The following is a 15466-nucleotide window of genomic DNA, read 5'->3' on the forward strand; positions in this document are numbered from 1 at the left end:
GGGAGGCTCACAAATCAGTTGAATCTTTATAAATTTTCATTTAGTTTGCTTAAGGGCTGGATTAGGAATAAATATTCCAGGGAGGCTCACAAATCAGTGTTATCTTTATAAATTTTCAATTAGTTTGCTTAAAGGCTGGATTAGGAATAAATATTCCAGGGAGGCTCACAAATCAGTTAAATCTTTATAAATTTTCAATTAGTTTGCTTAAAGGCTGGATTAGTAATAAATATTCCAGGGAGGCTCACAAATCAGTTGAATCTTTATAAATTTTCATTTAGTTTGCTTAAGGGCTGGATTAGGAATAAATATTCCAGGGAGGCTCACAAATCAGTTGAATCTTTATAAATTTTCAATTAGTTTGCTTAAGGGCTGGATTAGGAATAAATATTCCAGGGAGGCTCACAAATCAGTTAAATCTTTATAAATTTTCAATTAGTTTGCTTAAAGGCTGGATTTGTAATAAATATTCCGGGGAGGCTCACAAATCAATTGAATCTTTATAAATTTTCAATTAGTTTGCTTAAGGGCTGGATTAGGAATAAATATTCCAGGAAGGCTCGCATATCATTCAATTCTTTATAAATATTTTAAAAAGTGTTATAGGCTGAATTTGTATCAAATATTCCAGAGAGACTCACACATCAGTTAAATATTTATAAATTTTCAATTAGTTTGCTTAAAAGCTGGATTAGTAATAAATATTCCAGGGAGGCTCACATATCCTTCAATTCTTTATAAATATTTTAAATAGTTTACTTAAAGGCTGGATTTGTATTAAATATTTTGAATAGTTTGCTTTAGAAACACATCCGCGGCTGAAATTTTCAATAAATATTGCTAGGAAGCTCACATATCAGTTAAATCTTTATATTTTAAATAGTTTGCTAAGAGTATTTGAGGAAGATGTCGCGAACAAGGATAAATGAATGGCATTAGATAATAATAGGAAAATGTTAAAAGTTACATGGCTAAGATAATAATGATGGAAAAGCAAAATTTTCTTGTCTTCCCAGTACAAGGCTGATGCCACCGATACCTGAGTAGAAAAACTTGAGAACCGGATAGCTAGGTTGGTAGCGTCGTGGGCTTCTGTTTCAGAGGTTCCGAGTTCGCGTCCCCCGCCAGGACGTGGATATCGTGAGACCTTCTACCGGGGGGGGGGGGGGGGTTTACTCCTTAGGGGTGGCGCCTGGGGGGGAGGTTAGAGGGGGCTAGTGAGAGTCCCTGCTGGCTAATGGTCGCCCAAGCAGAATGATGTAGATCGTCTGAGTGGAGACCTAAAACCCGCAACTTTAACTTTAACTTTTAATTAATAAAAGAGAGCATTCTTTAATTAGCATCTTCACACATTTTTCTCTCAACCCAAACTATTTTTCAACATATTAGATAAAACCTCAGACATGGAAAATTGTCCCAGTTTAAAAGTTGTTCATGAATGGCAGAGGAAAGGGACAGTGATATTGCCCTATCAAGCATAACAATGCCCTAGAGACTGATCCCATATACATACGATCAGCGCCCAAGGCCCCTCTCCACCCAAGCTAATACCAAGGAGGGACAGGCAATGGCTGCTGATGTCTCGGCAGATAGACCTATAGGCTCCCTAAAACCCCCCATCCTTAGCTCCTAAGGATGGTGAGGTTCAAGCAACCAATGAAACTAACGAGTTTGAGAGTGACTCGAACCGTACCCACCGTGAGAATAGCAGTGGCCACGCTCGAACCCCATTTAAGGTCGATATCACATGGGCCACATTTTAACATAGAATATACTGTAGAGCTTCTATTGCATCTGTTATATCTAGGATAACAAACCATAGAGACATTTAACACAGCCAAGTAAATTCTGTCTACATTTTCACTACTTTTAGACAACTTGTTGACCAGATTACGATACTTAGCCCCTATGGCCCAAAACACTCCCCACTTTTTGCCTATCGCAATAACCCAGTAAACGCATTCTCATAACAAAAATCAATGAAATTGGAGTCTATCATGCATATAACACAGACTGAAATATATCAATAGACATAAGAGTAGACTTTTGACAGGACGAGTTGCGAGAAAATAAACTTATTTTCTATTTGCTGTCCATGAAAGAGATTCTATTCTTTTCAACAAGCATCTCTTCAATATTTACTTTGACATGCCGTGAAATTTTTTCCCTTTGGATGAAGACTTCCAAAAACACAGAGAGAGAGAGAGAGAGAGAGAGAGAGAGAGAGAGAGAGAGAGAGAATCTTCGAAATATTGTCATTATTAATATAATCTCACACCACTGTGGAGAGAGAGAGAGAGAGAGAGAGAGAGAGAGAGAGAGAGAGATATTGTCATTAATTATGAATATAATCTCACACCACAAGAGAGAGAGAGAGAGAGAGAGAGAGAGAGAGAGAGAGAGAGAGAGAGAGATATTGTCATTAATTATGAATATAATCTCACACCACAAGAGAGAGAGAGAGAGAGAGAGAGAGAGAGAGAGATATTGTCATTAATTATGAATATAATCTCACACCACAAGAGAGAGAGAGAGAGAGAGAGAGAGAGAGAGAGAGAGAGAGAGAGAATCTTCGAAATATTGTCATTATTAATATAATCTCACACCACTGTGGAGAGAGAGAGAGAGAGAGAGAGAGAGAGAGAGAGAGAGAGAGAGAGATATTGTCATTAATTATGAATATAATCTCACACCACAGAGAGAGAGAGAGAGAGAGAGAGAGAGAGAGAGAGAGATATTGTCATTAATTATGAATATAATCTCACACCACAAGAGAGAGAGAGAGAGAGAGAGAGAGAGAGAGAGAGAGAGAGAGAGAGAGAGAGAGAGAGAATCTTCGAAATATTGTCATTATTAATATAATCTCACACCACTGTGGAGAGAGAGAGAGAGAGAGAGAGAGAGAGAGAGAGAGAGAGAGAGAGAGATTGTCATTAGAATATAATCTCACACCACAAGAGAGAGAGAGAGAGAGAGAGAGAGAGAGAGAGAGAGAGAGAGAGAGAGAGAATCTTCGAAATATTGTCATTATTAATATAATCTCACACCACTGTGGAGAGAGAGAGAGAGAGAGAGAGAGAGAGAGAGAGAGAGAGAAATATGATCTTCAAAATATTGTCATTAATTATGAATATAATCTCACACCATGGTGGAGAGAGAGAGAGAGAGAGAGAGAGAGAGAGAGAGAGAGAGAGAGAGAGAGAGAGAGAGAGAGAGAGAGAATATGAAAACTAAAACTTTTGTTATTATGAATAAAATCTCACACCACCTGTACAACGACCACTAAACACAAGTAAACACCAAGTCCATTTTCCCCTACAGTTTACTCACCAAGACGATGGTGCCATCAGAGCAGGCCTGACCAACTTCAGTCCAGTCTTGGTGGGCACCGTAACGGCGTCCTTGTATCCACTTTTCTTCACCAAGCCGTTCAACGGTGACATTTGGTTCTACATGATGATGACCACCGTTTTCAGGTATAATTCAGTTATGATACTCGTGAGTGTCTATAGTCCATTTCTTTTATCGAGGCAGATTTGCACCGACTCGCAGCGGTGCCGTTTTAGCTCGGAAAAGTTTCCTGATCGCTGATAGGTTAGAATTATCTCGTCCAACCAATCAGCGATCAGGAAACTTTTCCGAGCTAAAAGGGCACCGCTGCGAGTCGGTGCAAATCTGCATCGCTAAAAGAAATTGACTATAGTTCAAGTCATTAGGTTGAATTCAGCTTTTGTAAACAATTGCTTTAGAGAAAGGTGTATGTGTGTGTGTATAGCAATTCTGAAAAAAAGTACGCCCCACCTATAGTCAATTTCTGTTAGCGAGGCATATTTGCACCGACTCGCAGCGGTGCCCTTTTAGCTCGGAAAAGTTTCCTGATCGCTGATTGGTTAGAATTATCTCGTCCAACCAATCAGCGATCAGGAAACTTTTCCGAGCTAAAAGGGCACCGCTGCGAGTCGGTGCAAATATGCATCGCTAAAAGAAATTGACTATAGTTCAAGTTGAATTCGGCTTTTGTAAACAATTGCTATAGAGAAATATGTGTGTGTGTGTGTGTATAGCAATTCTGAAAAAAAAGTACGCCCCAACTACAATCAATTTCTTTTAGCGAAGCATATTTGCACCGACTCGCAGCGGTGCCCTTCTATCTCGGAAAAGTTTCCTGATCGCTGATTGGTTTGACAAGATAATTCTAACCAATCAGTGATCAGGAAACTTTTCCAAGCTAAAAGGGCACCGTTGCGAGTCAGTGCAAATCTGCCTCGCTAAAAGGAGTCATTTCCTTAATATAAGACATGAAATTGCTCATTTGGAAAAATAAAAAAATAAAAAAATTACAAGCACAGAGGAATTAACAATTATAACCTCGTACATTCATAAAATGGAGCTCCAGAATCCCCGATAATAATAATAGCAGGATTTAAGCAGCGATGCCTCCTTTGACGAGGATGGACAGAAAAAAAGCTAGTGATATCATCCTTCTGTTTTCATTTTGAAATGATTCTAGGAACAAGAGAAGACTTTTAACCTTATCCTTAGTCTTAAGAATAAGTGATCCAAGTTTTTCGCATTATCAAATCTCTCCCTTATATTATACTTGAATAAACGATCCCATATTGTATCAAATCAATGTTTGCGTCAGAGAATGAGGTATAAATTACCATAAGGAATCACTGAATCAAAGGCTGGCATCTTTAACTTATTGGCATTTCTGGGGCGGCCTGTGACGGCCGGTGAAAAGGGTCCTTCTTTACACTTTTCTAATATAAATTATACACGACACCCACAAGGTGATCGCGCGAGGGTAGTAACCTCTGCATTCCATGCTTTTATCTTTCTCTAGTATATTTGGAAGATTTATATTAGAAAAGTGTAAAGAAGGACCCTTTTCACCGAGCGTCACAGGCCTCTTCCCAGAAATAGATTTTTCCTTCGTCAAAATCCCTTAATTTTTTAGATGATAATAACACAATTATTAACCTTGGATAAAAATAAATGTTAGTTTTTTAAACTTATGTACTGCATATACAGTAAGTGAATAGGAGGGCATGGAAATATCTTTAACCATTTAATACGCTGATGTACTGATAGTATTTTCCATTTAAATACCATTTCAGGGTCAAAAGTTTCTTTAATAATGTAAATATGCACATTAATCCATAAAGTCACATATCCTTAAACTAATTAACATTGCAAAATGATAAACCTCAAAGCTTTTAACATCACTTTACAACATTCATTTCTTTAATTTTACCAGTGTATGTGTAAGCATCGGCTTAGGGGTGCTACTGAGCAAACACAATCTTCCTGGTTATACGCTTCCATTCAACATTTCTACTTCCATCATATTCATATGCTTAAGAGCTAAAGGTTACGCAGAACCGCTCCAAGGCGCAGATACTGCTGCTAATGATGAAATCAACGTTACGCAAGGAGTAAACGTTACGTCGCTCGATGACCTTCACGTCGAATCTTCGAATATCCAGTGGGATCAGGTGAGTTATATTCTACAACTCTATTTAGTATGAATATATACCCTTTGAGTGTGTATACGGACATAAACAAATGGCATTTAAAAGTACATACTGTGTATTTTTAAGCCTTTTCCACTTGAAAAAGGAGGCTTTTCTAAATTTGCACCTTTCTTATCCCAGAAGAGGCTTGTTCTGCCCCACACTTCTCTACTTGATTAATAATTCACCGATTTATTTAACGAACAAAATGTCTGTTATAAGCCAGAGAATAAGTTCCAAGGTTTCAACTCCTATATAACCTTATATACTACATAGCCAATTTCAATCAAATCAACCATGTTTGCAAAACTCAACATAAACTTAATCATATAATGAAACTATTAAGGAAAAACGCAGGAAATCGATACTTTCCGAACTTTGGCATCCAACTAGTTCATTTCAACAAGAACTCCAATATTTTGTCAATTCGGTACATTTCTTTGTAAAGACGTTCAAATACCAAACGAAGAAGCTGGGAATGATGCCAGGGAACACATTGCTGACATACCAGAAGTGAGTTCATGTGGCAAACCAATACAGTTAGTCAATTGGAGGGATGTGAAATCCTCTTTTATGTAAATGGTCCTAATATACCCCACTAGCAGTACAGGAGATACTTCTACACCCATTAATACTGGGATGTTTACCTATAACAACATTTACTAACAACAAAGTGTACCTAATTCAGAAGAAAATTACAGATTACTGTACTACCTTCACAGGTTTGGCTTTGGAACACTTCTTACAGTGGGACAAGTCTATGCAGTTGAGAGCATTGCATGTTCCATTTTGATTCTAATCGGATTGGTGCTCTGCTCTCCAATGATTGCTGCAGCCTCATACCTAGGTGGTCTCCTTGCAACTTTTACAGGTAAGTCAATGGGTATCCCGACTGTAAGCCAGTTACTGCATGATCTCGCGTTGCCTGGCAGCATTAAGAACGAGCATATACTTTCAAGTTTCCCAATTTCTTATTTTTATGTTTTGTTACTTTTTTTTAAGTATGAAAGTATTAGCTAATTTACCTTATTTACTTAATGTTTTTCTTCATTTTTATATTTACTTTACATACGAACATTCAAATATACAGCAGTCGGCCTTGCTAAGTATATGGATCATAGCTTGATATACACAAATAATTTAACATTAATAAATCTTTTGATCTAGTGCAAATGTACTTAAATTTTTCCTATGAAAATTGAAAATTGGATTGATGTACCTCAAAAGTCAATGGATGTGGATGCAACCTAAGACCTTCGCACACGTGAAAGCAAATCTACGTCAGGACCTCAAAATTAATTCCACTTCTGTAGTTCTTACTAGGCGCATATTCTCATGACAAGAAAAAAAAAATACAGTATTTGAAAACTGTGGGAAGAGTAACCATAAGCAAAATACATATGAAAATTACAAATAGAGATTTTATATGTTCAAAAACTATTAAGGGCATGTAAAAAAAGTTGTGGTAAAGTTGAACTGCTAATAAAAACTATATGTTGACAAACTATTTTAGGAATGTCAGAAACGTTGTGGCAAAGTTGAACTGCAAATAAAGATTTGTTGACAAACAATTGAGGGCATGTCAGAAAAGTTGTGGAAAACTTTAACTGCAAATAAAGACTTTATATGTTGACAAACAACTGAGGGCATGTCAGAAATGTTGTGGCAAAGTTGAGCTGCAAATAAAGATTTTATATGTTGACAAACAATTGAGGGCATGTGAGATAAATTGTGGCAAAGTTGAACTGCAGCCTCACTAATCTTTTAACGATAAAATGATTGCCAAGAATTTCATAGTTTACGGTAAAATTGAATCAAAGCACTATGAAGTAGAGGCGTGACATTATCGTATATCACGCCACCTCAAATTTGAAGAGATACTAATACCTAAAATGAAAGGGTCAAACAGATGAATGATCCAAGGCATCCACTTAAAATGCACATCGGGCAACATGACGGCGACTAAAATCAAGGAAAAGCTTCACGGTTGTGGAGGGTCCTGAACATCCCTAAACCATGCTGCCTACAGAGTGATGAAATGGAGGGAGAGTGACTGTACAGTAATTCAGCCAATGACCCTAGTGAACCACCTTAAATAAAGCAAGATCAAAAGTCACTAATGTTGATTGCCCCTGTGGTGAATCAGCCAACACCATCGACGCACATCCTCTGCTGCCCCACTGGGTCCTGCATGTTCTGATGTAGATCTAGAGGAAGCAAATGACACAGCCATTCATTGGATACACAAGTGGTGTGATAAAATATGATTATGAGTGGAAGTTCACCAGAGAGTAAAATTAGTCATAAACTAGAGAAGCCCCCCGAGAATACAGACCTCCACCATGGCAGCTTATTTCTCAAAACCAGCGAGTTATTCCCAGAATAAATTTAGACTGTCGGCATAATTGAAATCTGTGTGACAACCATGTGCAAACTTGGGGTTAAGGTTACGAGTTAATTCGCCTGATCTTTTGCTCTACCTTGACCTTTAACCTAAGACTTTCAAAATTGAATCACTATCACTTCTCAACAAAACAATTAATCCCTGAAATTTTCACCACTCTGAGTAAAATTGTGTCCAGGAAGATGTTCACACAAAAAAAAAACTGATAAACCGACAAACAGGGGCAAAATCATAACCTCTTCCCAACCTCGTTGGTGGAATTAATTACCTTAACTGGGTAAAAGGAAATTATCAGTTTTGTTAACTTTATCTAAAATATAAATATCCAAAGAATGTTTTAGACATTGCATCACAAAACCTTACTCTAATAATGGTACAGTAGAAGATCTAAAGTCTTCAACATGAATGCCTCTATTTAAGCATAAAAGTTTTTGTTAAATATACTTAGTACAATATTTACTTACTGGTGCCACTAGTCATTGAGAGAAGTTAAGCGGCCTTAGTTCTAGCCAGCGCTTGGAAATGCGACCACCAAAACGAAAACCAATCAGTAGATTGGCACCTTGAACATCCACGGATAAACACGGGGAGCTAGCAATCTCACCAAAAATAATACTTCTTGAAAACTTCAAGGGTAACCCCTTTGACGCCCCTCTTGAATGAGTGGAGGACGATATATAACCCATATATTGATTTAATAATAGATGGAGGAGATTTCATAGTAGCAAACCTCACTGAACTTTACACAAAATGCCTGCAAGAATGCTAAATACCTACAGCATGGAAAATTCAGAAAAAGGGAGACACAAAAGACCTGACAAATTACTGCCCTATAAGTTTCTCTCAGTAATATATAAAAGATTTAAAAAGATCACATTAGCCTGAATAGAAAGACAGCTAGCCTTTAACCAACATAGAGAGTAGGCAGGCTTTAAAAGCAGGTATTAACCAGCTAATAAGAAAATCAACAAAGTATGACAAACCACTATGTCTGGCATTTATAGACTATGAAAAAGCTTTTGATTCTGTCAAAACTTCAGCAGTAATGAAAGCCCTTCAAAGACAAAGAATAGATGAATGAAGAGAGAGAGAGAGGAGAGAGAGAGAGAGAGAGAGAGAGAGAGAGAGAGAGAGGAAGGGAGTTTCTCATAGTAGATGTGTTTTATTTCCAGCTTTAGCAGTTTCATCGGCCCCTTACACGCTGGTGTATGCTGGCGTCTGGGGCTATAACGGTTTCTTATCAGCCGCCTGTATAACTTTCTTTATGGTACCACATCCAAAGATGATAGCCATGGCAGCCATCAACGCCATCTTTACATCTTGTCTTCAGGCAGCGATTGTGCCTGTATTCTCAGCGGTAGGTTGTAATCTGTAATAATTTTACTGAAACTATTGAAGCCATATACTATACAATTTTCCAATATGTTATCATCATAGTCTCCTGATATTTCATTTTCTCTCGCTTTCTCTACAAATATACAGAATAACCTGCCAGTCTTCACCTACCCTTTCTGTCTGAGTTCCCTACTGTTCCTGGCTCTGACGACAAGTGCAGGGATGGGAAGCCAAAGAGTTGCGAACCCAACATACCCAGAGCATCACCTGGCTCTCTCGCTCGAGGTAACGCTTTACCCTACTTTCCTTGTCAACCGAGTAAAACAATAAACAGTCATTATTTTCTAAATTCTTCAACACAGCCAAGATTATAACAGTATCAGCGTTGCACTGAGGTCCATTGAAGAAACTGCCCCAATTTCAAATTCTAATATAAATTTATATTGTATCTCATAAAGTGACCTGATGTAATATGGTAATTATGAACAATTAGCCACAAAATAATTGCAATGTTTTTCATTTTTCAAGTTATATACTTATTTCAATAACATGCTTTGAAGAAATAATTGGAGTTCTTTGTTTTACAGAAATCTGAGGAAGTCAATGATTAGTTCGATCCGTCATCAAAAACCATTAGTATTCCGATATGATGATAACAAATAAAACGGTAAGACATCTTGAGTGATAACTTTTGTCAAAGAAAAATAACCACAAAGCAGTTTTAAAAGTCCTCATCAAGATGTTATTTCCACTTCGTAATTTCGGCAAGAATCGTCAGTATTCTTAATTCTGACTTGCTGACTAAGAGTTAAAAATATAGTTTATCGCCAATCGTACTATTGGATTAATGCGTGAATCCTCAACTATTAGAACGCTGCAAACTTAATACGCTTTTATCTCAAGTGGCCAAACGTTATACAGGAAAGCAGAAAAAAATTAGTCTTTTTTAAAAACCTTCAAGATATTAGTAAAGAAAATTTTACTAAAAATTGTAGAAGTCAGAAATATAAACACTAAAGGTTAACCAATTATTATGGAGTTACCTTTACAACATTTAAAATCAATTATCGAGTTAACTTTACATCAGTTAAATTATACATACACTCACACACAATACATCCATCCATACACCAATTATTGTATGCTTAAGTTTTCAATACAACCACAGTGAACTTTTACTATTCCATAAGTTATCACACATTACTATCAATCTTTTTAATTAAAAATATCAATTAATACCCCCCAAAGCCGAAAAAAAAAACAACAAGAGCATCAACCTCAGATAAAAATGTCAAAAATCTATATCATGAGTCCGATTTCCCAAGTAAAAAAGTTGAAGTTGCGGGTTTTTAGGTCTCCACAGAGACGATTTTACATCGTCCTCCTCGGGCGACCATTAGCCAGCAGGGACTTACCACTAGTCCCCTCTAACCTCCCCCCCAGGCGCCACCCTGGGAGTACCCCCCGGTAGAAGGTCTCACGGTATTCGCGTCCCTGGCGGGGACCGAACTCGGGACCCCTATAATAGAAATCCGCGACGCTACCAACCTTGCTATCCGGAGAATGCAAGTAAAAATAAAATTCCGCGAGACGAGACGACATTCCGACCCAACTATTGAACACCATAAACATTTCATTGAGATAGAATATATACGGTACTCTTAAAACCAGAATATCTATAAAATTATAAGACTCATAATATAAGTCTATATACACAAAAAATTAAAATAGGATTAAAAAAAAAAACCAAAAAATGCAAGCCATCTATGGCTAAAGTTTTTAGTCACAGACAGTCTTTAAAGACGCCTGATAATAATTTGAAGGTTATTTTAACAGTGGATTCAAAATAAAGTATTTTAGTTGTCTCGAAATATCAACAGCAAACAATGATGAACAAACCTTAATCTCGATGTACAATAAAACCAGTAAAGATACAAAGATCTTCCACTTCTCAAGAGATGACATGGCATAGCCTAGTTAATACCAATGTAATATTGATGGTACTGTGAGCATGATGAAGACATAAAGGTTTAGAGTTGGAAAAACAGTTAAATTATCAAAGTAAGAAAGCCTAAGATCAAGCAGATATTAATAAATATGGAGAGTCCTCCTAACGTCAACTATATTCTCAAATAGTTTCAAGTTTAATCAAACTTGATGGCAAAAACATAGACTATGATGCAATAATACTGACAATATGGTTACAACCAATGAGCAATAGATCTCTTTAAAAGTTTCCAACGGCCCTTCCCTTTGATGAAGGAATTATCTAAATGGAAGACAGCCTGTGAATAGTGGTTTTCACACGCCCCTGCTGTATACACAACACGTACAAGGTGCTCGCACGAGGGTAGTAACCTCTGCATTCCATGCTTTTATCTTTCTCTGGTATATTTGGAAGATTTATATCAGAAAAGTGTAAAGAAGGACCTTTTCACTGGGCGTCACAGGTCTCTCCCCAGAAATAGATTTTTCCTTCGTCAAAATCCCTTTTTTAGTGCTAATGCTTCAACATTTTGATGGCAGATTGATTGTGCTACATAAGAGACAATAGACATCTGGTAACATCTGCAACTACATCTCGCCACGATCGTAAGAAAAATGCGATGGATGGAAAATTTATTCCTGGTGAAAATACTGTCCATGTGAAGAGTATAGGATAGAAGAAAGTGCAAAGAACTCATTTCCTGTTTAGCTGCTTAAGGAAAGAAATGAAATAAAAACGGTGGATGATGATGATGGCGATCAAGATAGAAGGAGCACCAACTTGCTTGGCAAGTTTTGGTACACTATAAGCATCAATCTCTTCAATAGCAAAGGCAACTCATTAGCTTGTATGAATTCATCGTGCCATTACCCATATTTGTAATAGATATATTTACAGTTCATAATCGGACCTATTCTTCTGTACAAAAATGTTAAAATATGGAAAACAAAATTCAAATGGCTTTAAAAATGGTTGTGGTATATGTTAAATATATATCACAAATCATAAAAGCCATGTATAACTTTTTTAATAAAGCCTATTTGTATACTTTTGTAGCAAATATAATGCCTAACAGAAACAAATAACTTCCTAAAGTGCACAATTCATGATAAACTATAGTACAGTTTTGCATGGATTAGATATAAACAATTCCACTATATAACTATTGAAACTCTATATTTGGACTGCTTGCACAAAAGGGATCATCACTTGGTGGACCTTAAATATTCTTAGAATGATACAAAATGCCAGGTGATACTCTCAAGTGGCTGTTTCCTGAAGGTTTTTGCCAGGTGATACTCTCAAGTGGCTGTTTCCTGAAGGTTTTACCTACATTCATCATACGCCCCATATATTGTTTTATCGAATCCACAAATTGACTCCTGATTATGCTCTATGTCTAGTGTCATTTAATTCTGTTTAGTTTATATATTTTAAAGCTACAGCGAACATATGAAAAGGTTTGCTCGAAAACACATTAGTCCTTAATCCAACCATTTGTGATATGTATAAAATTTTTTAATAAAATAATAAAAGTCCTAATGTCTTAAAATGGTATAAATTTTCATTTCCACCTTTTTTTTTACCATTAATATACACAAGAAACCGGATTACGAACTGTGAAAACCCTTACCAGGTAGAAATGTACTGTATAGTGACAGGAGTCTTTATAGTTTATATATGACATATTTGTTTTTGACGTTGTTAATAGTTTATATAATGACATATCTCTTTTGACATTACTTTTTTTTAGAATGATTTATTGTTAATTTCTTCTCTTCAATTATTTATTTCCTTATTTCCTTTCCTCACTGGGCTATTTTTCCCTATTGGAGCCCCTGGGCTGTATAGCATCTTGCTTTTCCAATTAGGGTTGTAGCTTGGATAGTAATAATAATAATAATAATATGAACCAACAGGACACTTCAATTATGGAAGAGAGGCATAAATCCTTACCTAATACAACACGCGGCAACTAATGAATAACTGTTACATGACTAAATGGCTTTCTGGTTATCAAAAAGTAACTAAAGTTATTGCATCAGAGACATTTAAAGTAAGGGACTTTTAGGATTGGAAGTTAATAGTAAGAACCCCAAAAGGGATTTTGACGAAGGAAAAATCTATTTCTGGGGAGAGACCTATGACGGCCGGTGAAAAAGTCCTTCATTCTACTTTTTCTGATATAAATTTTCCAAATATACCAGAGAAAAATAAAAAGCATGGAATGCAGAGGTTACTAACCTCGCGCGAGCACCTCGTGAGTGTCGTGTATACATCAGGGGCATGTGAATAAACACTATTCACAGGCTGTCTTCCAATTAGATAACTCCTTCATCAAAGGGAAGGGCCGTAACTATGTATGTTTCTGCCATGAAATAGGTTCCTCAAATTTCCAGAGATGGATTAATTCCTTCGAGGAATGTATTACTGATTAGATTTCCCTCGGCTACCTGAGAATCACGTGGAATCGTATGGACCCCAACCCACAGGCTTGATAGCTTGATTAGTATGTGAAGTTAGGCTCAGGTAGAGATGGCTGTAGATTTATAAAAGCATTCCTGTAGATTGGCACTTGAGGGGCCTCCTTTCATTATTTGCTTTTTTGTAGGCCCTGCTGCTTCCTCCGGTGCCTTAGATGACCGCGGAGGTAGCAGCAGTAGGGGATTCAGCAGTATGAAGCTTCATCTGTGGTGGATAATGTGGGAGGGTGGGCTGTGACACCCTAGCAGGTACCAGCTGAACTCGGTTGAGTCCCTTGTTAGGCTGGGAGGAACGTAGAGATTAGAGGTCCCCTTTTTGTTTTTGTTTCTTTGTTGATGTCGGCTACCCCCCAAAATTGGGGGAAGTGCCTTGGTATATGTATGTATGTACAGTATTTTCTATTTTGGATTTGTACTTTCTAATCCATGTTTTTTCAACATACACTTTTTATTTTGATGGTTCAAGTTCGATCATCTACACTTCAGAAAGAACTTATGCTTTTGGTGGTCTCATCACTTGCTAGTATGTCAAATCTGTTCTGTACATTAGTTGGGAATTTTTGCATGATTTGATAATTTTTGGGTAGAGTTGTTATTGTCATTAGTTAATGTATTACAATGCATATCTTTAGACAATTATTTAGTTACATCGGTAACAGTGAAAGAGCACGGTTATAAATTGGCAGGCTTTGTATTTTCACCTGGTAGAGGTTGTATGAATATAATTCTCTAAATTTTTTAATTTTTAAGACCTTGACGGTAATGAAGTTTTCAGGATTCTGAAACTTAGCTTCATGTGAAGAATAAGCAATTCTAGAGTTATTTGCTGAATCCGATGGATTGGGATACTGAACCAAACTGTTACTTGAAGGATTTTTTTCCTGGCGCCGAGCCATAAGTAATATGTTTCAACACTGGCAGTTTGAATTATGGCTTGTCCCAGCTTGTATTTGGGATAATGTTTTGAGTTTGTAGAATGAGCTCCCTTACAATGAAGAAAGAATTTAGCTGCTTTGCATTCTGTAGAGGTCATTGGAATTAGTAGTTAAAACATCTTTTCCCCATTGGTGCATTGACAATGACATGGCTATAATCATAACAATTATAACACTGCACTGGTCACTGATGAGATTTCTTTGCGGAAATGTTCAAGTTTGGTGATTTATGTTGTCAGAACAAAAAGATGAAAAAATGAATAGTAGCTTTGTTGCTACCCTTCAGTAGTTTTCCACCTTTGAAAATAGTTGAAGGGTACCTGTTAAGTATATCCTATTCTGAAAACTCATAAAGGGTCTCTACTATAAATAACTCCTTTAGCATGGTTATAATTTTGGTGAGGAAATGCCTTTTTGATATCTGAAGAACATAGTGCCAAATTATTAACCCTTTTTACCACCAGGCTCTTTGGAAATTTTCAACCCTTAACCCCCAAGGGGTTATTTTTTTTCCCCAGCACATTTTGCAGTATATTTTTTAAGTTGCTCTAACAGCCTTAATTTTTGTCATAGAGAGGTCAGGTTGGTCTCATTCTCTTGGAAAATGCCTGAATTTCTCAAAAAATTTTCAAAAATATGAAAAAAAAATTTTTATAGCCTTTTTTTGCAAGGATGTACCGGTACGTCCATGGGGGTAAAGGATGAGTTTTTGTGATACGTACCAGTATGTCCTTTGGGGGTAAAAGGGTCAAGTAAAAGTGCTTGGGATTATATTGCCAGCCTTAATTAGCAACCCTAGACCATAT

At 36.9% G+C, this 15466-nt stretch overlaps 1 protein-coding gene across 1 annotated transcript in view; it reads left to right on the forward strand.

Moving 5' to 3' along the window:
• LOC137617311 (urea transporter 1-like) overlaps positions 1-10462 on the forward strand; it is a 28879-nt gene extending 18417 nt beyond the window's left edge. Inside the window, 7 exon segments of the mRNA XM_068347323.1 lie at positions 3322-3476; positions 5261-5498; positions 6239-6247; positions 6249-6387; positions 9093-9277; positions 9403-9540; positions 9843-10462. Of these exon segments, the coding sequence (XP_068203424.1) occupies positions 3322-3476; positions 5261-5498; positions 6239-6247; positions 6249-6387; positions 9093-9277; positions 9403-9540; positions 9843-9866 (888 nt within the window). The 3' untranslated portion in view covers positions 9867-10462.
• The last annotated feature ends 5004 nt before the right edge of the window (positions 10463-15466 follow it).

The sequence above is a fragment of the Palaemon carinicauda genome, chromosome 2 (genome assembly GCF_036898095.1).
Source record: "Palaemon carinicauda isolate YSFRI2023 chromosome 2, ASM3689809v2, whole genome shotgun sequence".
In the NCBI taxonomy this organism is placed as follows: domain Eukaryota; kingdom Metazoa; phylum Arthropoda; class Malacostraca; order Decapoda; family Palaemonidae; genus Palaemon; species Palaemon carinicauda.